At 40.7% G+C, this 25,009-nt stretch overlaps 1 protein-coding gene across 3 annotated transcripts in view; it reads left to right on the forward strand.

Annotated features, from left to right (window-relative positions):
- grin2bb (glutamate receptor, ionotropic, N-methyl D-aspartate 2B, genome duplicate b) overlaps nucleotides 1–25,009 on the forward strand; it is a 109,140-nt gene that overhangs the window by 44,436 nt on the left and 39,695 nt on the right. For all 3 annotated transcript variants that reach the window (XM_061065160.1, XM_061065162.1, XM_061065163.1), the window contains exons 4-6: nucleotides 16,097–16,240; nucleotides 18,166–18,436; nucleotides 21,914–22,106. In XM_061065160.1, the coding sequence (XP_060921143.1) occupies nucleotides 16,097–16,240; nucleotides 18,166–18,436; nucleotides 21,914–22,106 (608 nt within the window). The remainder of the gene's footprint in view (nucleotides 1–16,096; nucleotides 16,241–18,165; nucleotides 18,437–21,913; nucleotides 22,107–25,009) is intronic.

Raw genomic sequence — 25,009 nt, forward strand, 5'->3', positions numbered from 1 at the left:
CCAATTATATAACAAGGACCACACCGTCGACGGGATGCAATTTGACGATAGTTGATTAGTCGTATTGGAACGACGATCCTGAATCAGGTTACATTAACTACTACAGCGGCAACAATCTGTAGTAAATGTAGTTTGAACAGCACAGTGGAGATAATGGTCATTTTACATTTAACAATGTACAGATGTATCAGCTGATTTCTCTTCAGGCATGAGGCACTCTGTGTTTCCTGAAGATAAAATCATTCAATCAATCACAGGTCAATAAATCTGATGGTTCACAGAATACAGTATTCTGTAGCGCTGGCGGCAGGCTGGGGACTCATCTAGTCTTCTCAAGTGATCACATGCCTCTGGTAACATACATCAACATCAGAGATAAATAATTATTACTGTAAGTCCAGGGTCTATGTGCCGTTGCCTGTTCTCGTGGATATAATCCATCGTTGTTGTTGTTTTATTGAAGTGAACAATAGTTGGACCACACACTGAAAACTGAACTGTATGTATGAATAATAATCTGTTCAATCTGTATCCTGCGGTGCATTTAGAGATGTTTTTGTTGGAGCTGCATGTCCGCCCGCTGAACCACATTAACGAGTAAGATTGAAATTTAAACCCTTAATTAACAATCATCGAGAGAGAGAGAGAGAAAAAGGAAGGGGGTAAAGAGAGTACATCTGATTGTTGCAGGGGGGAAAAAAGACATTTTATAAAACAGTACAGGTATTCAACACAGGCTTCATGTCGTCTAGCTCTGTGGTTCTCAAAAGGTGGGTCGGGACCCAAATAGTCAGTCACTGAGCCGTTTTCAGTGGGTGGCGAATGTGAGCCTGGAACAAATCTATGAAGGACTATTTAAACATTTAAACGTTTGTTTTATTCTATCTTTATTCTGTCACATGTTTTTTACCGTCTGAGGTCCAACCTGCAGAGTTTTTATTAAATAAATCTGTTTGGTTGAAAACTCTCTGGAAACTTAGGTCAGGATACGTCATCAAATTAAATGTAGTCTTTGTGAGTAAGTTGAGAAGGTCACTGTAATGACCTCACCTCTAATGTGTCAGTGCTGCATGAACAAAGCAAAGAAGACTCTTCTTGTAAGGATTTTTTTGGTTGACGACATTGAGTGTCCCAAAAATGAACGACGTTTAGTTCTCAAAATGTGAAAGTTAAAGGAGCATTGCACAGATTTTTTACACACAAAGTTCAGTTTATCAATCATGACAAAGAGCACTGCTCACTCTGTGGTAACAGCTGTGTTGTTGGGGAAACCGTCTGATACATTTACAGTTATGACAGTGTTTCCCCTAGGTTTACAGCTTTGGGGGGGTGAGGAGGGTGGAGGGGGGGGGGTGACACACGCCGACACGCCGACACAAACACTTGAAGGAATCTTGGTGTTCATGCGTTACTTTTAATGACATTATATAATGGCAGGGGAAACACTGTATGATGATTTCATGGCTATCTCTGATTGGGCTTTGACATTTTACATCAAACATAGAAGATTGGTTTACAAACAAGTGGGATCTCATTAATAAAAAAAATATTTGAATTAACCGGTAACAGTGGGATTGAGCACCATACTGCTTTCCCAGTTAACCAGAATACTGGCAGCTGTCATACCATATTATATTTGTAATCTGACTATTATTGAATTCTACCACAGGGGTCGAAATTAACTCACATCTGCCAGTGGCTTTTCAAGATCACTGGCCGCACCATTGTAACCACTGTCCCTAAATGAAGAATATTAACTGATCTGATTGATTTAAAAATCAGAAGAGAGTAGTTAATCCTACAATACCTGATCGAAAGTTGTGTCCTTCTCTTCCTTCTGTTTTTAATACTCGTTCACTCTCTCTGGACTCTTCTGATAAAATAATTTTCGGTAAATGTACATTTTTTGTCTGGCTTGGGGGCCAAGAAATTTAAAACAAAATTTACATAATAGTTAATGAGAGTAAATCTGCACTAAAATCTGTGTCCAAGTGCACAATCCGAGTGTAGTGAGTGAGCTCGCGAGACTGACAGCGGTGAAGCTGTCTGCAGCGGTGAAGCTGACTGCAGAGGTGAAGCTGTCTGCAGCAGTGAAGCTGTCTGCAGCGGTGAAGCTGACTGCAGAGGTGAAGCTGTCTGCAGTGAAGCTGTCTGCAGAGGTGAAGCTGTCTGCAGCGGTGAAGCTGTCTGCAGAGGTGAAGCTGTCTGCAGCGGTGAAGCTGACTGCAGAGGTGAAGCTGTCTGCAGCGGTGAAGCTGTCTGCAGCGGTGAAGCTGACTGCAGAGGTGAAGCTGACTGCAGAGGTGAAGCTGTCTGCAGCGGTGAAGCTGACTGCAGAGGTGAAGCTGTCTGCAGCGGTGAAGCTGTCTGCAGCAGTGAAGCTGTCTGCAGTGAAGCTGACTGCAGAGGTGAAGCTGTCTGCAGCGGTGAAGCTGACTGCAGAGGTGAAGCTGTCTGCAGCGGTGAAGCTGTCTGCAGCAGTGAAGCTGTCTGCAGTGAAGCTGACTGCAGAGGTGAAGCTGTCTGCAGTGAAGCTGACAGCAGTGAAGCTGTCTGCAGCAGTGAAGCTGTCTGCAGCAGTGAAGCTGTCTGCAGTGAAGCTGTCTGCAGCGGTGAAGCTGTCTGCAGCAGTGAAGCTGTCTGCAGTGAAGCTGTCTGCAGCAGTGAAGCTGTCTGCAGCAGTGAAGCTGTCTGCAGCAGTGAAGCTGTCTGCAGTGAAGCTGTCTGCAGCAGTGAAGCTGTCTGCAGTGAAGCTGACTGCAGAGGTGAAGCTGTCTGCAGTGAAGCTGACAGCAGTGAAGCTGTCTGCAGCAGTGAAGCTGTCTGCAGTGAAGCTGACTGCAGAGGTGAAGCTGTCTGCAGCGGTGAAGCTGACTGCAGAGGTGAAGCTGTCTGCAGCGGTGAAGCTGTCTGCAGCAGTGAAGCTGTCTGCAGTGAAGCTGACTGCAGAGGTGAAGCTGTCTGCAGTGAAGCTGACAGCAGTGAAGCTGTCTGCAGCAGTGAAGCTGTCTGCAGCAGTGAAGCTGTCTGCAGCAGTGAAGCTGTCTGCAGTGAAGCTGTCTGCAGCGGTGAAGCTGTCTGCAGCGGTGATGACTGCAGCGGTGAAGCTGTCTGCAGTGAAGCTGTCTGCAGCGGCTGCCTTTCAACTATGACACACACACATGTGGGTGCTGAGACGTTGATGCTGTAGCAGTAATTAACGAGATGATCTCTCATGAATCACTGACAGAACAGCAGTACTGTAGGAAAATTATGTGAATTATGATTGATGTGTTACTGTTTTTTTTTTATCTGAGAGGCATTGTTGTTGTTTTGAGTGGTCGGAGCGGGCCAGTGGAGCGTACAATCAGCTGGCACAGAGTGTTTAAATCGTACAGCAGGGGCAGCGGGCCAGTTCTAATGCCACTACGAGCTACGATCTACTACTACTCATAACAGTAATAATTATAATAGTGTCTTACAGTTGTGTCTTAGAACAGTGATCTTTTCTGACAGTATTTTATGGGATAGAAGAGGTAAAAAAGCTCCAGCAACACTTGTACTGTAGTATGAAGATCAACTTTAATAACAAATCAGACCGACGCGGTTCGGCTTGTGGCCTTCATCAGGGTCATCTGATGAGCGATGCTGGAGCTTTTTGACCTCTTCTAGCCTTTCACTCTTCATGCACCTTGGTAGTTGGTGAAGTTCTTCTTCATTTTTTTGTAGGATAAAAATCTCTGAGGAAATACTGTTTAAATATTTTAACCAATTTGGGAGGGAAAAAAACACTTCTTGCAGTATGGGAAAAGTGGTATTAATAGTAAGTAATTAGTAATAATAATCCGATAATAAAAACTTTTATTAAAAAGCGCTTTTGAAACACACACGGGTGTAAAACCAACAGATAATGCAACTCTGGTAATTTTAAGGATTTATCTGAAAGCTAAAAAAGTTTTTTTTTTTTTTTAAATGATCAACTCTTGTTGATATACAAACTAATGTTCATTTAATTTTTTTCCGCATCAATCTCTACGCACACACACACACACACACACACACACACACACACACACACACACACACACACACAGACACACACACACACACACACACACACACACACACACACACACACACACACACACACTCAAACTCTCATACGCCAGGTTTTGTGGCAGCCCAGGTCAGGTCTAATTGGCGTCTCTGGCTTATTTGGATTGGTGGGATCTGGTCCAATCAGCATGCAGAGCTCCCATGTGTCAGTGATTAATTACCTGCTTTCTCCGCTCGGCTAATGAACTTAATCAACTCCTCGTGATGGAGCTTTCATTTACTTGCAGGGCCAAAGGTGATGCTAAATAGACTCTCTCTCTCTCTCTCTCTCTCTCTACTCACCTCCTCCCTTCACTGTCTGACTGGGCTCTCTGTTTCTTTTCCTTCTGTTAGGGTTTTTTATTAACAGATTTTATGTTACTAAATTAACCAGTTGCTATTTGTGCTTGATTTCATCCTTTGTTTTGCGTCTCTGTGTCTTCCACTCTGTGTTAGGACAGGGCTTTGGGCTACACAGACATGACGGGAGTGCTGCAGCATCAGATCTTACAGTTGGAGATTCAATCAGACAATTAATTGTATTTTCCTCCTGGTGCCCACTGTGGCGATAGCGGCAAGTTCTGGAGGAAGCTTGAGGCAAACACTAGTTTCTTGTGTTTTCAGTGGAGCCTTTGTGTGTGTGTGTGTGTGTGTGTGTGTGTGTGTGTGTGTGTGTGTGTGTGTGGGATTACTTGGCATTGTCCGCCTGAGGGTGTATGCGTGTGCGTTTGTATGGGAGTGAATGTGTTGGTGCGACAAAGAGATTAATTTGTCCTGATTAGACATTCAGTTGATGGTTATGTTTCAGCAGCTAGTGGTGCAGACTTGAAGACATGATGGAGTCTTTAAGAGACGATAATAGAAACCCTCGTTAATATGTTGAGGGATTCCACTGGTTCTGTGACATCTAGCTTTAAAAAAAAACAAAACAAGAGTTCATGTAGAATGAAAATCAAAGTAATGCTTACATGCATTTAACACGTGTTTTAAACATGTGCTCCACTGCAGGAGTCAATATGGTCAAGAGTCTTCTGTCATTGAATCACAGTTATGTGTAAATCATTCAGTAAGAAATAGTTACATAATGATCCTATTGTTCAAAATGAATAAATAAAAAATGAATATGTTCAAGAGTCTCGTTATTCTTACCATGTGAAGCTTAAAGTTTTCACTCCCATTATAGACAGAAGAGATTTACGTTTCTTACTAGACTGAACTTTTGATGGTTTGAGAGGAAAAGCCGCAGCTTTGAATGGAAACAAAAATATTCAAGACATTAGAAAGTCATTGTTCAGCATGTGTTGAACATGGTGATTATTAAGCCCTCACAGGGGCTGCTTCAGTGTCTGCACTGGTCACTTAAATCATTTAGTGTCATGACTGCGGGATAGAAACATTAGCACCAAATGTTAGTGTCTGCAGATAAACAACCAGACCTAAAGAAACCCGTGTGTTGATGCATGTCAGCATCATTCTTCAGTTCTCTTCTGTCTGCAGAGCACTCAGCCTTCTATAAGTGAGGCTACTATATATAAGTAGCAGGAGCGTCATTTGCATGATCTGCTGTGTGCTTTACTCACCAGGTGGGAGTGAGTAAGCCGCTTCACTCACTGCTGCGCGACTCAACCTATCATTTTCAAGACCTTTGTTGTGAATAAAGCTTTACCTGAAATGGATATGTATTCATGCAGTTCACATCTCACCACAATAGTGAGTTCTTCATTCAACGACATGATGACGCAGAAATAAAATGTGATGCTTTTGGATGTTTTATGGATAGACCTACAGGAAGAGTTTGACTGACATGGTCTCTAGAAATAATGTTAGAAAATAGATCTTCGATCATTTTTGTTTTAATAAAAGTTTAGAATCAGATGAAGAGATTTCTGCTGCCGCCAAAAAGCCTTATATATGTTGTAATATCAGCTAAAAGCTTTTAACAACTCCCTTTTTCTCTTTGGTGGTCTATAGCTGTATTTATAAAGGTGTTGTATTTGCTTGTTTTTTAGTCTGTCTTATAGATCTCTGTGTCGTGTGCCCCCTCTGTTACATCCTGCAGAGAGGTGCGGGCTGTGTTCAGGGATGTTGGGTTGCATCATTGTCTTGTTTCCTCTCAAAGGGTTTATACCAAGTGGCTTCTTGAACAGTTTGGAAGCAAATGCACACTTAGAAATGCAACAAAGATGTTTCTGCATCAACATGTTGGTCTTTGAAGGTCACTGTCCCCGGCCGTGTTGATTTATTGCTGAAGCAAATGTCACTAAACCTCCAGAAAAAAACATTATTAACAGTATATCATATCTTTCTTCTATTACATCTAAATGCTGCTTTTTCTGTTATATAATACATTTATTTAAGCTGTGTTTTTAAAGATAAAACAAAACAACATCACCTACACTTGTGATACAAAATAAAAAATCTTATATTTAGGTTTTCTATTATCTCACAGGTTATCAAATTAGTGAAGAATAATCCAATGAAAACGTGTGTAGATATTCTATCCACTCCGTCTTTGTCATCGTCCACCATACCTCATTACCTCAGAAGTAGGCTTGTACCCATAAAGTCACCCAGTGTAGAAATCAGTGCCATCATCACGGCCTAACTGGCTGCTGTGGGATTGAATCTTATTCCAGCGCTCCTGAAATAATTCCCTCGACAAAAATAGCGAGAGTAATTCAATCAGAGCTTTATGGGAAGTTTAAAATGGAGTGAACTGAATGAGGCCACGACAGAGGCGTGGAAACAGGGTCATTGATAATTAAACAGCCGAACATGAGATTAATTAACACACTGCGCGTGTGCGTTTGATTGGAAATGTGATGATGAAGCGGTTCGGTCTCAATCAGTGGAGGATTGACAGCGGCAGGGACAACGCTCAGACTGTGAGGACGACAGATAGATGACGGGCGGGAGATGAAAGGTAGAGAAAGACACGAGTGATGAAGTGGAAAAAGTCGAGTGTCTGAGGGAACGACGTGTATACTGCCACTTCTGCGTGTGTTTTTGTGTGTGTGTGTGTCTGTTAACTCCTGTCTTGAGTTCTGAGGGTTTGAATGTTTTCTCAAGCGAGACTCTCTGTATCTCTCTCAGCCTTAAGAGACCCCCACCCTCCCGTCCTCGCTCTGTCTCTCTTTCGTCTTTGTCCTCCTCTCCCGCTCCGACTCTTTCTCTCTCCCCTCCAATCCTCTCCCACCAGGGCTTGTTGAGCAGTGGGCTGATATGTCGCTCTTCCTCTGCAAATCTAATTGGAGACAGGCTTTCATTGGCATGACATGGAGATGAGTTGCCAAATCCTTTCAGCCCTCCTGCTCGAGGCTCGCTCCCCTCAGCTCTCCTACAGCACTGCACACTGATGCAGCAGCCGCAGAAACAGGCTCTTCTATGGCTTGGGATCCACAGAACCATCCTTAACAATCCAAACCAGCTAATGCTCACTGTCTTAATGGGTTTAAATCATGCAAACAGCCCCTGATGCTTCACTGCCAGACCTGTTTCATTTCAATATGACACTGTGAGGGAGGGGCGCCGGCATCGTGAAGATAAATCCGGAAAACTTTTATTTACAAAGACCAGTGTGTGCATCGACATTATGTGTGTTTCCATCTTCCGGGCTTTCAGTGAGTTCACAGAGAGTGTAGAGTCATGGTCTCAAGTGGAGGTTATACTCATGTAAGGCAGCACTACAGTACCTGAGGGAGCAGGAGTCAGACACAGAGGTTTGTGTTACTAAGCCGGCTCTCTGGTGCCGTATCTGCACAAAGGTTGAATATAGCCTCCCAAAGTGATTCACTTCTTAAACAGGTCTTTTTTGGGAGGCTAATTCACACGGCGAGCCGTTGCAGATTCTCTGCCACTACACCTAGACTATTTTAAGATTCCTGCACCGAGGCTGAAAACACCAAAGCCGCTTTTGATGTGACTCAGGAATGGGAAATAAAACAGTGGGAAGATGCGAGACGGGACGTGTCATTGGCGACATGGAAACACAAAGACGCATGCGACTGTAATTCACGAACTGGTTATGACCTCCCACAGAAAACAAAAGGAATCTGAAAGTACTCTGTTGAATATGAAACTCCTTAAACCTTCATCCTTAATTAACATATGTGTTTATTTATTTAAATACTTAATATTAATGCCATGCATAAGCAAAAAAATGGAGGAAAAAAGGGGACTCTGAGTACCAACATGTTTTTCTCCCAACGCTGCAGAACATACTGGCCTACACGTTTTATTAGAGGAGCTGTTTGACAGATAGTAAACATGACCACTTCTGAAACTCAAGGTCAAAAAGTTTCCGCTTTTCTCATTTCCGGTCACTTGTGATATTTATTGTTTTTTATTGCTTTTGGAGAAAACCCACTCCATCAAACCAAGTCACTGTTATCTCAGATAGTGTTGTAGTTTTTTCCCCAAACATCAGAAGTTCTCACTTTACTGTTTTTTTTTCTGTTGTGACATTGGATATATCTCGTTGAAGACAAAGTATGTAAGTAAGCAGCAGTAACAGTGAAGTGTTTCCAACTAGGTGGAGCAATTTTTGAGTACAGTGTCTTGCCCAAGGAAGGAACGCTTCGACATGTGACAGCGGGGGGAAATCCAGGGTTGCTCTTCAGAGGACACAGGATGTCAGCGGTTTGTTTCGTTAGTTGCTGCCTTGGCTATTTCACCTTGTTGCGAGGTTCTTGGTGTGTATTTCAGCGAACGATTCAGTTGACTGAGCTAGGCCACATGCAAGCAAGTAATCATTTGTTTTCTTTATTTTTGAACCCTTCTAGTTTCTGAGGGTTATTTTTTATCTGGTGTTTGAATCACATTCAGTATGGGAAAGGAAAACTGGTGAAAGAATATTTTAGCTTTTTTTTTTTTTTTTTTTAAATGATTATTTAATTTTAATTTTAACATTTCCAGATTCAAAGAGAGAGAGAGAGTCCTGGCCAAGACGGCGGCTTAAAGTTCCACACAAATAACAAACAACAGACCACAACAAGCCTCGGCCAGCGTCCCTGCAGTCATTTTTCACACTGTCTAACCATGTCCGACATCACGAATAACAAACTGTAACACACCTCAAAGATAGCATCATGCAGCCTATGGAAAAGAGACCCGAAAACAAAAGCCTGAAAATGATGTGACAAACCTCTTTCCTGGGCTCATGCTTAAGCAGTGCATGATGAGAGACGACAGGCAGGGAAGCAGGCAGACACGAACGCGGCCGGCTCACGTAATAATGACACACGCGGACCGCGGCCTGCAGGATACTTCACACCTCTGTGATATGAACTAATGGAGCCGCGGGACATAATGTAAAAAAAAAAAAAAGAGAGAGAAGAGAACAAAGAGGGAAAAGGAAACGGTGGTAGTGGGAGAGAACAGAATTAACACTAATGCCACGTGAATAAAGGACATAAATTAAATAGCGCTGATTTGGAATCTGAAAGAGAAAGTAGAATGAGACGATGATTAGCTGAAGGAGAGAACGAAGTAAGTGGTAACCTCACGAACCGTCTGAATGGCAGGTTTTGGTCTCACAAGTGATTAAACCTCTCTGAGGCCACTTTGAGAAAGAAAGAATCAGGAGAGCGATAACGAGATGAAGACGGAGTTTAGGGGTTTAAAGAGAAATGGATACTGAGCGAGTGAGTAAGTGAGTGAGACGGGGGGAAAAAAAAAGCAGGATCCAGAACAGCAGAGTAAACTCACTGATGCTGAAGGGAGCTGCACCAGAATGTAGCCTGACATATTTAATACAGCTCACCCCAACAACAACAACAAAAAAAAGAGGTGTTTTTTCAAGTATCTCTTGTGGCACCTAATCATGCAGATAGTTTAACCCAGAACTTCCAACAGAAACGTGTGCATTGCGCGTCTGCTCTGGTCCGTATGGCTCGGTGCTCCCTCGTCCGTCAACACCGACAGGCTGCGCTCTCCGGACAGCTGGAGTTGCGAGATAAAGGAATTCCCGCGCTAATATTACAGATTAACTCGCGACACTGCAAGATAATACGATGTATGTGGTATAAGACTATAAAAAAAAAAAAAAAAAACGTATAAACACGTAAACAAACACACATACCACCTGGTGTTAAATGTAACAAATACCCAGGAAACGGTGGTGGACTTCAGGAGGGACAGGCCTGAGCTAAGCACCATCTCTATCCTTGGGGATGAGGTGCAGGTGGTGGAGTGCTATAAATACTTGGGGGTGCACATGAACAATAAACTGGACTGGAAGCACCACACAGAGGCCGTCGACAAGAAGGGTCAGAGCAGACTCTACTTCTTGAGGAAGCTTACGTCTTTTAATGTGTGCAGCAAAATGTTATCCATGTTTTATCAGACTGTTGTGGCAAGTGCCGTTTTCTTTGCAGCCGTCTGTTGGGGCAGCAGCAGCATCATCGGGGCTCGTGACTCTAAAAAGCTTAACAAGCTGATTAGGAGGGCTGGCTCTGTGCTGGGGACTCGCTGTGGAGCCTCTGGAGGTGGTGATGGGGAGAAGGATGATACAGAAACTGTTGAACATTATGGACAATAACATGCATCCCTTACACAATCTCGTGTGTGAACAAAAGAGTGTTTTTAGTGGGAGGCTACGGACAGATTTAAAAATACTTTTTTACCGACTGCAATTGCACTTTATAACGACTCCCCTTTAAGTAAGGACAGAAGACATTTAAACTTTTAAACTTTAGCCTGAGTTGTATATATCAAACTGTATTGTGGGCTCATGTTTTTTTTGTATGGGTGGGATATGTGTGTATATATGTGTTGTGTGTTTGTATGTATATATGTGTTGTGTTGTGTGTTTGTATGTATATATGTGTTGTGTGTTTGTATGTATATATGTGTTGTGTTGTGTGTTTGTATGTATATATGTGTTGTGTGTATGTATATATGTGTTGTGTTGTGTGTTTGTATGTATATATGTGTTGTGTTGTGTGTTTGTATGTATATATGTGTTGTGTTGTGTGTTTGTATGTATATATGTGTTGTGTTGTGTGTTTGTATGTATATATGTGTTGTGTGTTTGTATGTATATATGTGTTGTGTTGTGTGTTTGTATGTATATATGTGTTGTGTGTATGTATATATGTGTTGTGTGTTTGTATGTATATATGTGTTGTGTGTTTGTATGTATATATGTGTTGTGTGTTTGTATGTATATATGTGTTGTGTTGTGTTGTGTGTTTGTATGTATATATGTGTTGTGTTGTGTGTTTGTATGTATATATGTGTTGTGTGTTTGTATGTATATATGTGTTGTGTGTTTGTATGTATATATGTGTTGTGTTGTGTTGTGTGTTTGTATGTATATATGTGTTGTGTGTTTGTATGTATATATGTGTTGTGTTGTGTTGTGTGTTTGTATGTATATATGTGTTGTGTGTTTGTATGTATATATGTGTTGTGTGTTTGTATGTATATATGTGTTGTGTTGTGTGTTTGTATGTATATATGTGTTGTGTTGTGTGTTTGTATGTATATATGTGTTGTGTTGTGTGTTTGTATGTATATATGTGTTGTGTGTTTGTATGTATATATGTGTTGTGTTGTGTGTTTGTATGTATATATGTGTTGTGTGTTTGTATGTATATATGTGTTGTGTGTTTGTATGTATATATGTGTTGTGTTGTGTTGTGTGTTTGTATGTATATATGTGTTGTGTGTTTGTATGTATATATGTGTTGTGTTGTGTTGTGTGTTTGTATGTATATATGTGTTGTGTGTTTGTATGTATATATGTGTTGTGTGTTTGTATATATATATGTGTTGTGTTGTGTGTTTGTATGTATATATGTGTTGTGTGTTTGTATGTATATATGTGTTGTGTGTTTGTATGTATATATGTGTTGTGTGTTTGTATATATATATGTGTTGTGTTGTGTTGTGTGTTTGTATGTATATATGTGTTGTGTGTTTGTATGTATATATGTGTTGTGTTGTGTGTTTGTATGTATATATGTGTTGTGTTGTGTGTTTGTATGTATATATGTGTTGTGTTGTGTGTTTGTATGTATATATGTGTTGTGTTGTGTGTTTGTATGTATATATGTGTTGTGTGTTTGTATGTATATATGTGTTGTGTTGTGTGTTTGTATGTATATATGTGTTGTGTGTTTGTATGTATATATGTGTTGTGTTGTGTGTTTGTATGTATATATGTGTTGTGTGTTTGTATGTATATATGTGTTGTGTTGTGTGTTTGTATGTATATATGTGTTGTGTGTTTGTATGTATATATGTGTTGTGTGTTTGTATGTATATATGTGTTGTGTGTTTGTATGTATATATGTGTTGTGTGTTTGTATGTATATATGTGTTGTGTGTTTGTATGTATATATGTGTTGTGTGTTTGTATGTATATATGTGTTGTGTGTTTGTATGTATATATGTGTTGTGTGTTTGTATGTATATATGTGTTGTGTTGTGTGTTTGTATGTATATATGTGTTGTGTGTTTGTATGTATGCTGGCTGCTGGAACACCTAAATTTCCCTGCTGGGATGAATAAAGTATATCTTATCTTATCTTATCTTATCTTATCTTATCTTATCTTATTGTTCTGAACAGTTGAAACGGAGAGTTTTATTCAGAAAATAAACCGCATGCTTTAATGTTGTATCGGTGTCTGACTTCTCGTCCTCCTTGTTATTTTCTGTGATGAATTTGATGCGCCGGGCTCCGGCATCCTGCAAAAATAGAAGCCTTGCGTATCTGCTACGGAGGGCACCGGAGCTGAGACGGAGTCGGCGTAGCCAGTGGAAGCGCACGCATTGAATAAAGTGAAAACCTATCGGCTCCGCTGCCGTAACGGGGCGGAGTCAGACCGAACACGCATCTGTTGGAATTTGGCCGCAAGTGTGTAATGTCCAGGTTTCCCTGATTTATCTTTGAGGTTTCTGGTGTCCCTTAATATCACGGTGGATTGAATTGCAGTTGTTATATTACATTTAAATAATGCATTATTTACATTACTGGTAGGTGTGGATAATAGAAGATTTCATTGAATCTACTCTTTGATCATTCCCTGTGTGTGTGACATTTGGACAAATACAAATTTAGGTCAAACAAAAATATTTGCAGATAATAATACTGGATTGATTTAATTGTTTTTGCAGCGGTTAGCGCTCTCACCAGCAAGAACATACCTACAGTAGTTGGAATCTCCCCTTTCTGTGTGAAGTTTGCATGTTCTCCTTATGTATGAGTTAGTTGCCTCCGGGTACTCTGGAGTCCTTTCACAGGCCAAAGGTTAAGCTCATTAGGTTAATTGGCGACTCTAAATAGCCTGTAGGTGTGAATGTAAGTGTGGCTGCTTGTCTGTCTCTATACGTCAGCCCTGTGATTGACTGGCAACCAGTCCAGACTGTACCCTCGCCTCTCACCCAATGACAGCTGGGGTCGGCTCCAGCTCCCCCACAACCCCAAACAGGATAAGCGGTATAGATAATACATGGATGTTTTCATTTTCATCTCTGATTTCTCTCACGCAATGCTGCACATATTTTCAGCCACTTGTCCGTACATATGAATTTATATCAATATATTTTGTGGTGCTCAAAACAGAACTATTTTGTGAGCAAGCCCATTGGTGACCTGACCCCAGTGAAGGACATGGGACTGTCCAGGCCGCAGTCACTGTACCGTTTGATATGATTTGTCGACAACCAGAGTTTTTTTTTTTTTTATCTCACAATGTGAAGCTGAGATGCTCAACAATGATAGGTGTCAGCTTAGAGTCTTTATGCGTGAGTGAACCTTCATTACATCCCCGTAGAGCAGAGTCTGTTCACTGTCTGTAAAGGTAAAACATCAGGTTTCAGCCTGCACACACACACTTCCTTCCCTTCCCCCCCGTTTCCACCGCTGTCAATCCCTCCACAGTCACTTGACACTGCACTGTTATTACCTCATTACAGTGAAAAGTAGGTAACGGATCATTCCTGTCCCTCGAGGAAGGGGGGGAGTTTTGCTTTGATGTAGAGCGGAGGTAGCCCACCTCACTCGAGGATCGCCCCAGCTTCCTGCATGACTAACACACATGACTGATTGGACCTCGTGGATGGTTCCACGTGGCTTACGTATGGGTCTAAAGACGCATGAGCATGTAATTGCGGAACATACGTTTACAGAGCCGACAGTGCATGCAAGCGAAAGTTCACGTGATAGACACGCACCGAAGATAGAATGACTGACTTGACCTTTTCATTTGTGTTCAAAGGTCAACACAAGTGAAGTGAATGAATTATAATTGATATACGACTGCTACTCGCTTATCCAACTTTCACATGCAGAAAGTCGTTTAGTCCACCTCGATTTTTCGATTGAAAAATAAGTACAGCAAATTTGATGCACTTAAAAAAGAGTGCAAATATCTTTTCAGTCCACAAGCACTTTGATCTGATCTGTCATATCTCAACTTACTGGATTGATTGCGATTAATTATTTTTTGTGGTACTCAGAGGATGGATCCTAATAACATGTTAGTGTTCTCTTCATTCTTTTTCTAGCTCCTCAATCAGGTTCACAGTCGTGTTTCTGGGTGTAGTGCATTCACAACTGCTTGATGGATTGCTGTTTTACTTGTGTACCGACGTTCATCAGACCCTGAAGTTAAACCTTTGTGACTTCAGATTGCCCCTGACTTTTCCTCCAATGGCACTACGAGGCTTACCATTTTAATAACTCCTTCATTTTTCAATCACAAATGTTGTGCTTAGTGTTACCCAGGAAATGTTAGCAAACTAATTGCTTCTGTGAGAAACTTCTGCTTCTTTGCTGATCTTGTCCTGTGCCTGTGCAAGTTGTGTTATTTAGAAAAATGTCATCCTGCTTTCTTAAAAAAAAATGTGGCACTCAATGGAATCTTTGTTGTGGAAGATGTAGATTAAGACTGTTTCGACTGCGTTGTACTATAAGTCATTTTTTTAATGTTAATGGTCTTGTTTGTTTTTATAGGTCATAAAGAGGCATCCATATTAAATGTTAGTGTATTTCTTAACCAGCTGAAAACTCTTCATTGCCGCTTTAGCCCGGGTACTGTATCTAACAACCTGCAAAACATATTAGCATCGTCATAGCATTAGCATACTGATGGTAGCATTTAGCTCATAGAACTTCTGTGCCTATCTAAAGACTCACTGATTTGAGCCTCCTCACTTTGGACATGGCTAAGCTAGCTGCTTGCCAAGTTTCGTTCTCTAAGTTAAGTTATCTGTATCCTCCAGCTTTATTTAATACACAGATGTCTTCCTGAAATGTAGCTTAACCTCCACCTTATTTCTGTGGCTCTGTTGGCTATGAAACAGTTAAACAGCTTCCAGTGAATCAGCGTGAATGACCCAACACCTCCGGTCATCTCAGCCACCTTTCTACTGTACACTTCACTGTCACACAGAGAGCCCCTGACACGATGCTGTTCTCATTACAGCCTCTCTGTCACGTCACCTCCGGTCACTAACAGTCCTGAATAATCCGTCTTGACTTCTACGTCCCGTTGAGTTACTTGGCACTTTAACATGGTTGACTGACCTTCACCAATCCACAGCACCAGACATCAGACTTCTTTTTTACTTTGTCTCCTCTTCCTCTCTCCTTGGAGGAAATATATTTTGAAAGCCATGTCTGCCTTCACATATGGTCCCCTGCATTAAATATAATTCTACCAGGTGGCCATCTCACCTGTTATTCTCTGGGCAGCATATTAAATGTGCTTTACAGATCACTAATGAACGAATGACTCAGTTATTTTTGTGATATTTAAAAATAAAAAAAAAAGACATAAAAGCAACATATTAAATAAGGTAGAAAGATTGGAAACTATGCCATCTTGTTTTTGTTTAGTAGAGCATAAGCAGAGAAGGCACACTTGAAGTCTATAAACAGGACTATATTTGCTCCTGAGGCTTGCAGTTGCTGGACACGCTCCATAATCATCTCTGGCCTACCTTCCAGTTCTCGCTCATGCTGTATGACTCATGACCTTGTTTGCTGATTGGCTCCGTGTCTCTGGTTTCCAGGACGACCACTCCATGTTTTTCCAGTTTGGCCCGTCCATCGAGCAGCAGGCCTCCGTCATGTTGAACATCATGGAGGAGTATGACTGGTACATCTTCTCCATTGTCACCTCGTATTACCCGGGCTACCAAGACTTTGTCAACAAGGTAAATGAACACTCAGACACTTCAGTGACGATGTGAAGCAGTTTATCTTTGGACATGTAGCAGTATGTGTGTGTTTATCACCACCAAGACAATTTCCCTGCCTTTATACATGCAAGGAATATTTTCTGTAAAGATAAATGTCTTCTTTTGACTCCAGTAGCAGCAGGATACTTATTATAACTTATTAAGCTAATAGCAGAAGACTTCTTCCCTCTCTGGGACCCCGGCACATTAGATATTATTACTTTTGTCCTTTGGGGAGCCATTGTAGAAGGTCAGACCGAGTACCATTCACATTGTTTTGCAGGACTTGGACACAATGTATGTCTTATTATTCTACTGTTTATTTCATCTTTACTCAGGTGGGTCTATTTACAATGGATGGAATTATCCTTACAGCAGCAGCTATTTCTGGGGACATCATTATGCGTCTAGTTTCAAGCCATCATTTCTATCTTTTGAAAAAGGAAAAAATGACGAGGTCTGGCACGCTCTGATATAAGTGGGTAGAGAGTTCCCTTTTCTGATTGCTGTAATGGAAAAGCAGATTGGCCGAACATGCCTCTTTGAATGCAGCCCCTCAGTGAGTCTTCATCCGCCTCCGTATCTCCAGGGCTGAGAACAGACTCTTTAAAGGGGATGGTATGAGATCCTGAGTGACTTTGAACATCACACACACATCTGAAAAGAATAAAACGTGTTTGAAAGTCAGTTAATTATACTTCTTAATATTATTGCAGAAATGGTGGTGTCTTTTACTTTTGAATAAAGTTAAAATATCAAACTGGTTAAGACTAAAAAAAACAACAGCATTAATAATCTAAATGGATGTTATGGATGAGGATATTTAGTGAACTTATCAGAGTGGTCAGATGTGCTTTGTGTTTATTGTACAGCATCTCGTCTATTATCACCTGTCCCAGCCGTACTGTTTATCTGAAAATATAAAATGAAAATATGTTGATAACAAACTCAAAGCCCCAATAAACTTATCAGTGAGAAAAGCATCATGTAGTCTATATTTGTGCAGCCACTTTCCACTGGTATCATATACTGGTACTGGTATACAGTATATTGGGGAGGCTCAGTCGTCATCTCGATCCCCAGCTCCTGCAGCTACATGTCCGATGTGTCCTTGGGCAAGACACTTAACCCCAAATTGCTTCATCGACGGCGTATGAATGGGATTAGTTAATACTGATGTGATAGTTAATACACACTGCCAAAAGCATGTGAATGGGTGTGAATGTGTAGGTGTGACATGCAGTGTGTAAAAGTGCTTTGAGTAGTCAAAAGACTAGAAAAGCACTATACAAGCTCAAGTCCATTTACCATATATCTTAAGGCAGTTAGGAGCACTTAGTTTAAAGGATTTAAGGTTTCCTTTTCCTATTTCAATACAGAAGCAAATGATTGTTTTTATGGGATATAAAACCCATAAAAATCTGTTACAGCTTGTTGCATTTATTCCACCAAGGGACCATTACCTTGAGCCCCTAAAAACAACAACAACACTATTTCATCTAAATGGCATTTTTTCAAAAGGTTGCCTTAATCCCCCCCCCCCCCCCAAAAAAAAAAACCCATTTCTAATCCATTTACAGAATACAGTTGTACAGATAACACATTAAAATAGACACAGTTTTCCTGCGAGTTTCCTCCGTGCGTGTTTGCAGATATAGCCGGGAGATTTGGGAAAAGAGATTACCTAATCTTGCTCTTTTGCATCTAAAAAAAAAAAATGGACCACTGCATCCTTCTCCCAGAGGATGTGTTCAGAAAGAACAGTTTTGCTATCTGGGAGCTGGAGGAGAGACATCTCAGTCAGTTTTGTTCCAGTATTTCTCTCCTTAAAAACTCCCCTGTATGTGTGCAGCCTACTCTTTTTTTTTAAAAATCACATCCCTCTGTCCTTTCCTATGTAGGTCCGCAGCACCATCGATAACAGCTTTGTGGGCTGGGAGCTACAAGAAGTCCTCCTATTGGACATGTCAGTGGATGATGGAGACTCCAAGATCCAGAATCAGCTGAAGAAACTACAGAGCCCGGTTATTCTGCTCTATTGCACAAAGGAGGAGGCCAGCATTATCTTTGAGGTGGCCCATTCTGTGGGCCTCACGGGTTACGGCTTCACCTGGATCGTTCCCTCACTGGTGGCGGGAGACGCAGACAATGTTCCCGATGTCTTCCCTCCAGGTACACACAATCACCAGGGTCCAGTTTAATATACGCACACTTTGACTGTGGGTTTTCTTTTTACCTTTTAACTATGCACATCCCTGTTAACAGCCATTTGCATTTTGGTGCATTTTACAATCCATTTCTATCTGTAGTCTCTGGACCTTAACTCAGCTTTGTGTCTCAATTACCCAGTCGTGCTGTAAACATTGATAAACATGTGGGAAAAAAAGCCTCGTTAGGAAATCACTATTTCTTTCTCTGAATAATCGGAAGCCTCATGACTCAGTTTTTGCTCTCAGAGGTTATTTCATCATCAGACTGATAGCTAATGGGATCAGAGATTGGTAAACCACAAATGTGGATTCTTGAATCAGGGCAGCAGGTCAGCTCGTGTCCCAAGTGTTTTAATGGAAAGACTGCAGCAGGTCCATAGTACACCTGGGGGGAAGGATGGATAACATTTAGTTAGTCTTTATTTCTGTGAAACTATCAAACTTAAGTCATGCTGACAAAATAGAAAATTTAAGGCTGCACAATAAAGACTGGTCTAAAATACCCTTTTGAAACTGGCCTCAGAGCAGCGGGGTATAAATCAAGATGTTCTATGCTCACAATATTAAACCAGAGATAAAGAACGTGGTTCGGCAATAGCTCATCGAGAGCTACTTGCCAAATTTTAAATGTGAGGTCACCATTGTCAAATTAGTTATAAGGCTTTTTATCATAAATTAAATGATACTTTCTCCAGTTTAATGAATTATAATACTGTGGCCGTCCTACTGTTTTAACTGTAAAGATATCTAAATATTCTGTCTTGAACATCCAACCCAGGGCACATGAAATATTTAAAAAAAATGTTGGTGGTTAGGTGGCTGATGCCAAAGATGCCCTGATTTCTTCACAGTAGTTGTTCTTTTCACTCAGAATTATATCTCAATAGTTTCTGGAGGTTTGAGCCCCTCTGGCTAGTCAGGGACCCTTTTTGTATTTGATTCCACCTCTCTACCCTACTTTACCGTCATTTCCCTTAAGTGAAATAATCTTAATGTCAGAGTTTCTACTGTGTGTAACACACACTTAGGACCTGATTCACTAAAGGTTTGTATGTGGACAAAACGTGTATAAAGCTTGAATTTCCCCACTGGGGATCAATAAAGGATTATCTTATAAGCTTGATAAGTGGCTGATCTACTCGCAGCGTGCACTAAGGATTGGTTATTTGAAATGTGAAAGACAACACGCATTGTCCATTTAGTACGTTTGCCTTAATGGATATGTCATATGTAGCGTTTCTGCCCTGGTGTGCAACATACTGGGAGGAGAAAATGCAAATAAGTTAATTTAGTACACGCATTGTGAGTTACCAAGCCTGGAAATAATTGCGGTGAATGTGACAGTGTCTGTTTTTTTTTTTTTTTTCTTCTTCGAAAGGAAGATGCTAATCCAGGTACCAAGTGTTACGCATGGCTGCTGTGGCGAGGAGACAAAGGCACAATGAAAGAAGGCGTAAAGAACGTGTTTTTACCACACATGTAAACATGTTTGGAATGACAAGAAAATGAATGACATGCAATTATGTTTTTATGCCCATTCAATAATCTTTAACGAAGAATAGCACCATGATTAAAATTACATTTGATGGGGCCTATTTGTAGCCCAAAAAAAAAAAAATTGATTTTCACAGAATCCATAGCCTAAAGAAGAAATAACATTGACTTTATGATGGCCTATTTCCCTCTTTTTGCCAACATTACATTTGTAACGGGGGATTCACTCTTTCACAGGTTGTGCGTCTCTCTCCCAGAGCGTCTCTCCATGGCATGAACCAGTAAAACACCCAAAATCCTCATTTAAATTCTACCACCTCCAAAATCTTTGCACCTTTGATCATTTACGCAATTTTTCGTAGTTGATCAACCGCAAAGCGTGCACCAACCAAACGTTCAAAATGTTTTTACACGGGATCTTAGTAAATCAGGCCCTCAGTGTCTGCAGGCTTGCTACTTAGGTTTTAGAGCCATAGTAATCCACTACCTTGGGTTCCCCTCAAGATGAGTTATTCCAATAAGGTTCATGCAGTGACGTTCACAGATTCTGATCACGGGAAAAGAAAGGGCGGAAATCTTAATTGGCACTCAGCATTGATAGGCTCCTTAGTTTAAGTATTCATACAAGTAAAAATGTTAAGTCTAATCTCATATCATATATCATAACATAACTGTGAACACTTTAGAAGATATTACCCTTGATTAAATAATCAGTCAATATAGCAGTGTATAATACCATTGATTCAACACTATTTCAGATCTTTTCTCCATTTTTTGCTTGCTGTGATTTACTGACCATATCTCTTTTTCATATAGAGGCCACATGTTAAACCAGATGCACCAAACTCATGCAATCAGAGCACGCTGGTTCAATGTCTGTAAGAAAAACACTGAACTCTGTATGACAGAACTCTGTGTTTCAAGTTATGCAAAGGTTTCATCAAAACTTTGTACTGAAATGTGGGCACAAGTGACAGATGGGCATGTTTGCATATGCAAATGTTCTCCTGGTGTGTGTTTGCAGTACATTGTGCCAGTCAGTGCTGTATGCCTACTGATTCATGCTAACCTCGGGAGTTTATCTGTTGTTGTGGAGATAATTTTGTCAAAAATGATCATTTTATTTCAACTCATTTCTTAATTACCCGCATAAATAAGATAGAAATGTAGACTGCAAAGCTTTAGCTATGTATTCTGCATTTCAGTCCGAACAGTTGTCTGGGATTCTTCCTCTTGATCCTCTGGATCTATCTATATCTCTCCAGGGAATCAGGTCAGGGAGAAGAGAGAGCACTTTGTCATTTTGCAGTTGATCTCTATTCGTGTTTGAAGCAGTTTATTTGAAGAATTCACTTCTATGGTTTCACTCTTGTGTATGCAGGAAATGAAAAATTGAAACGGCATCAACAGCTGAAGAAAGTGAAGGTTCACCTTTAAAAGAAAGAAACCTGCTGCAGTTTGCACAAGTGAAAATATCATTTAAACAAGGCTCTGAAAATGACCTGAAAACACAGTTGTTTATTGGTGTAAGAAATGCACGCTGATATCTGATATCAAGCAGTCCCTCATGTCGAATGTTTTGAGCCTTAATAATAGTTAAGGTGTGAATAATAATAATCTGTTTCGTGAGTAGCAGAGTAAATACCTCCCCTCTTGAGCAAACTTAAAGATTGTAGGAGTGATTGCACATTCTGTGTAAAACCACTTTCCAGCTTCTACTAAATTGCTTTCATTTCTGTGTATCTTTCCACCCTTTGGATATTTTTCATTGCACTCTGCCTCTGCATGTCTATTTTGGTCGTTCCTCTCCTTCTCACATTTTCTGTCTATATCTCCTTCCTTTTTCACCTTTCTGCGTATTTCTTGTACTTCTTCCTTCCCAATCATGGAAATAGATCCCTACTTCTCACCTCACTCCATCTCTCTCTCTCTCTCTCTCTCATAGGGCTCATATCTGTGTCATATGACGAATGGGACTACAACATCGAGGCCAGGGTACGTGATGCAGTGGCTGTCATTGCCACGGCGACCTCCACCATGATGCTGGACCGGGGGCCACACACCCTGCAGAAGTCAAGCTGCCTCGGGACACCCGACAAAAAGGGCTCCAACACCGGCCACTCCAAAGAAATCCTGAAGTGAGTCAATGCTGGGCGGACGGGTGTTCATGTGAAGGCTCTGTGTTTCAACCTGGGATCAAACATGTCACTTTCACTCGGAATCTCTGCTGCAGAAAAAAGTTTTGAAAATAGGCTGTTTCTGCAGTGTGCATAAATAACTTCTTCTAACACTTCCCTGCAGCAGAGATTTCAGTTATTTAAAATGACAAAATATAAAAAAATCTATCTTGTCAATCATGTTGTTTGCTTTTTTAGGTCATATTCAGGCATCAGTACTCAATTCAGTCTGCTCCATAACCAGCTAAAATCTCCTCACAGGAGCTTAAAAAGTGTGAGTCTTTCTTGCCAGTCAGAATAGCTAACTTGATAAAGTTGAACTTAGTGTCATTTCCAAAGGCAATGGGGTCAACTCGCTAAATTTAAAAGTTAGGTTACATGTTTCGTACAAACTCTTATTAATTACGTTGTAGTGTCAGAATTTTAAAGGGGACATATTATGTAAAATCCACTTGTACAGTGTTTTTGAACATATATTTGGGTAACCTGAGAGTCTACTGACCCACAAAATGTGAAATAAATCCATCCAGTCCTTTGTTTGTGGTCTGCATAAGTCTTACAACACAGAGAGGAATGCTCTGTTTCAAATTTGCTCTCCTTGTGACATCACAGTGGGATTCTGGTAAAACAAATATGCTACCCTCCCCTGGTATCTCCACCCCCAGCCTAGAACAAAAGTTTTGTGCAGGTCTGCCATTTTTATTCTCTCTACAGAGGAGTGATATCTACTGGGAAAACTCAGGGGGGGGGGGGGGGGGGGGGGTCATTACATTTAAAGAGACACACACACCAAAACGGAGTGTTCTGAGAGAGCTGGTTTATACAGGGTCACAAACCTCCTTCAAACTAAGTGAAGCATACTGTTTGTGAAGAGGATGAATAACACATGAATCCAAACTATGTCTTTCTTGCTCAGGTATGTCTCTTTTATGCACAGCGTACTATAATCAGATGTTGATGTTGGAATAAATATTTCAATTAGATATTTATTTCTTATTCTTTATAATACACAAGAGATCATCATCAGCACTGTGTGAAAAGAATAATACTGCTTTAATTCAGCACAGCAACAACAACAACACTACTACTCATTTGCAGCTGGTTGATTAAATCAAATTATTTTGAAGACACTTGCAGAGTTCTTGTTTAAAATAAAAACATTAAAGTGTCTGCAGTAGAGATTTTAACCACCGCTTTACGAGTTTATCTTACATGAGATGGCTACAGCTAATATTGACTCAGCGGCCATTTCAGCAGACCCAAAATGAATGTTAATCAGCCCCATGTTTGTGAACTACAGGGTGAAATCAAGGACACATTGTATTAGAAATCACTTCTTACTGCTTTGTTATCAGTGTATGTGCACCGCCAGAATGAAAAGCTTGATAATGCAGCAACAGCATCTACTGTATGTGACCGGGGGCCTCAGGGGTCAGTTAAGTGAGGGTTAAAGACTTTGGATTGGGCCATTGATTACCCTTCAAAATAAAGGGGGTGTGGCTCAGCTGGTAGAGTCTGTCGTCCTCTAACCGGAAGGTCGAGGGTTCGATCCCCAGCTCCTGCAGCTACATGTCCGATGTGTCCGATGGGCGAGACACTTTACCCCAAGTTGTTGAATGTGTATGAGTATGAATGTGTGTGAATGGGATTAGTTACTTCTGATGGTCACTTACATATCAACCTCTGCCATCAGTGTGTGAAGGGGGGGTAATGGGTAGGTGTCACCCGCGGTGTAAAAGTGCTTTGAGGAGTCTAGCAAAGACTAGCAAAGCGCTTTACAAGTCCATTTATTATTTATCAAAACAATCTGTGTTGATAAAATATTGCTTTGAGTTGGAGTACCATGAAATATCTTTAACAAAAGTACGTCAGATAAAAAAAACAATGAACCATGTTCACGTAGTTTTATAGGGTTTACAATTATTTTTGTTCCCATAATCAGCCTGGCCTCATACACAGTGCAAAAACATGGGTCTGAACATGAGCAGATTACATTTTGTTTTTATTATGAGTCACATTGACAAACAATAGCTGGTAAAATAACAGAAAAAAAAAAAAAAAAAAGTTCTGTTTTTAGTTTCTAAGAGCGTAGATGAAAATACCTCAATAAATCTAATAAATGTGCTCCAAAAGACATGCATTACTACACGGAGTACACAAATCAGCAGTCAGGCAGACTTTTCCCTCAGGAGAACTAGAGTTTGTTCAATTATTAAATAAAAACATAAAACACAAGCTGAACTCAGACTCCTACAACACAGCGTCTTATCTTTAGCTTAACCCACAGCCATCATTAAATGAAAACAGTCTTCCTTTACTTTGCCTCTGACCCGGCTTGCTTTGCTTCTTTTTGGGGGGCAAATTACAGAACAAGCTGGAGTATTCCTGTTCAATAATTAATCCCCATTTAACTTCATAGGGCATGCTTTTACTGTTCAAATTGATCAGAGATTCCTCAGCTAATTGAGCGCTCGGGGACAAGAGGATTAATGAAAACAGGAGGCAAAGAACAAGAGTGCAATCAGAAACACACACACATACACACGTGTGCTGTCAAAGCATGACATTTAACTGCTCTTTAGGGCTTAATCTAATGAAAGCTTCAAATTAGCTGGTGCCATTCTTCATGAAATGTATTGCAGCCTTTTAAAAACTATGCACCTGCCGTCCTCTCATCTCTTTTCCCACAAGTATTTAACCGTTTTTCTCTCTTTTTGTTTAGACTTTTACCTTCAGTTTGTTTTAAGGAATGCAAAGAAATACGGAAACTTTCTGCCCCCCTCCCCTGCCTCCGCTGCATTCCTCTCCGGGTCGAGGTTGATGTATTACTTTAAATGTTGGTCTTGGATTGTACGCCTGTTTGT

Source organism: Labrus mixtus, chromosome 2 (genome assembly GCF_963584025.1).
Source record: "Labrus mixtus chromosome 2, fLabMix1.1, whole genome shotgun sequence".
NCBI classification, from domain to species: domain Eukaryota; kingdom Metazoa; phylum Chordata; class Actinopteri; order Labriformes; family Labridae; genus Labrus; species Labrus mixtus.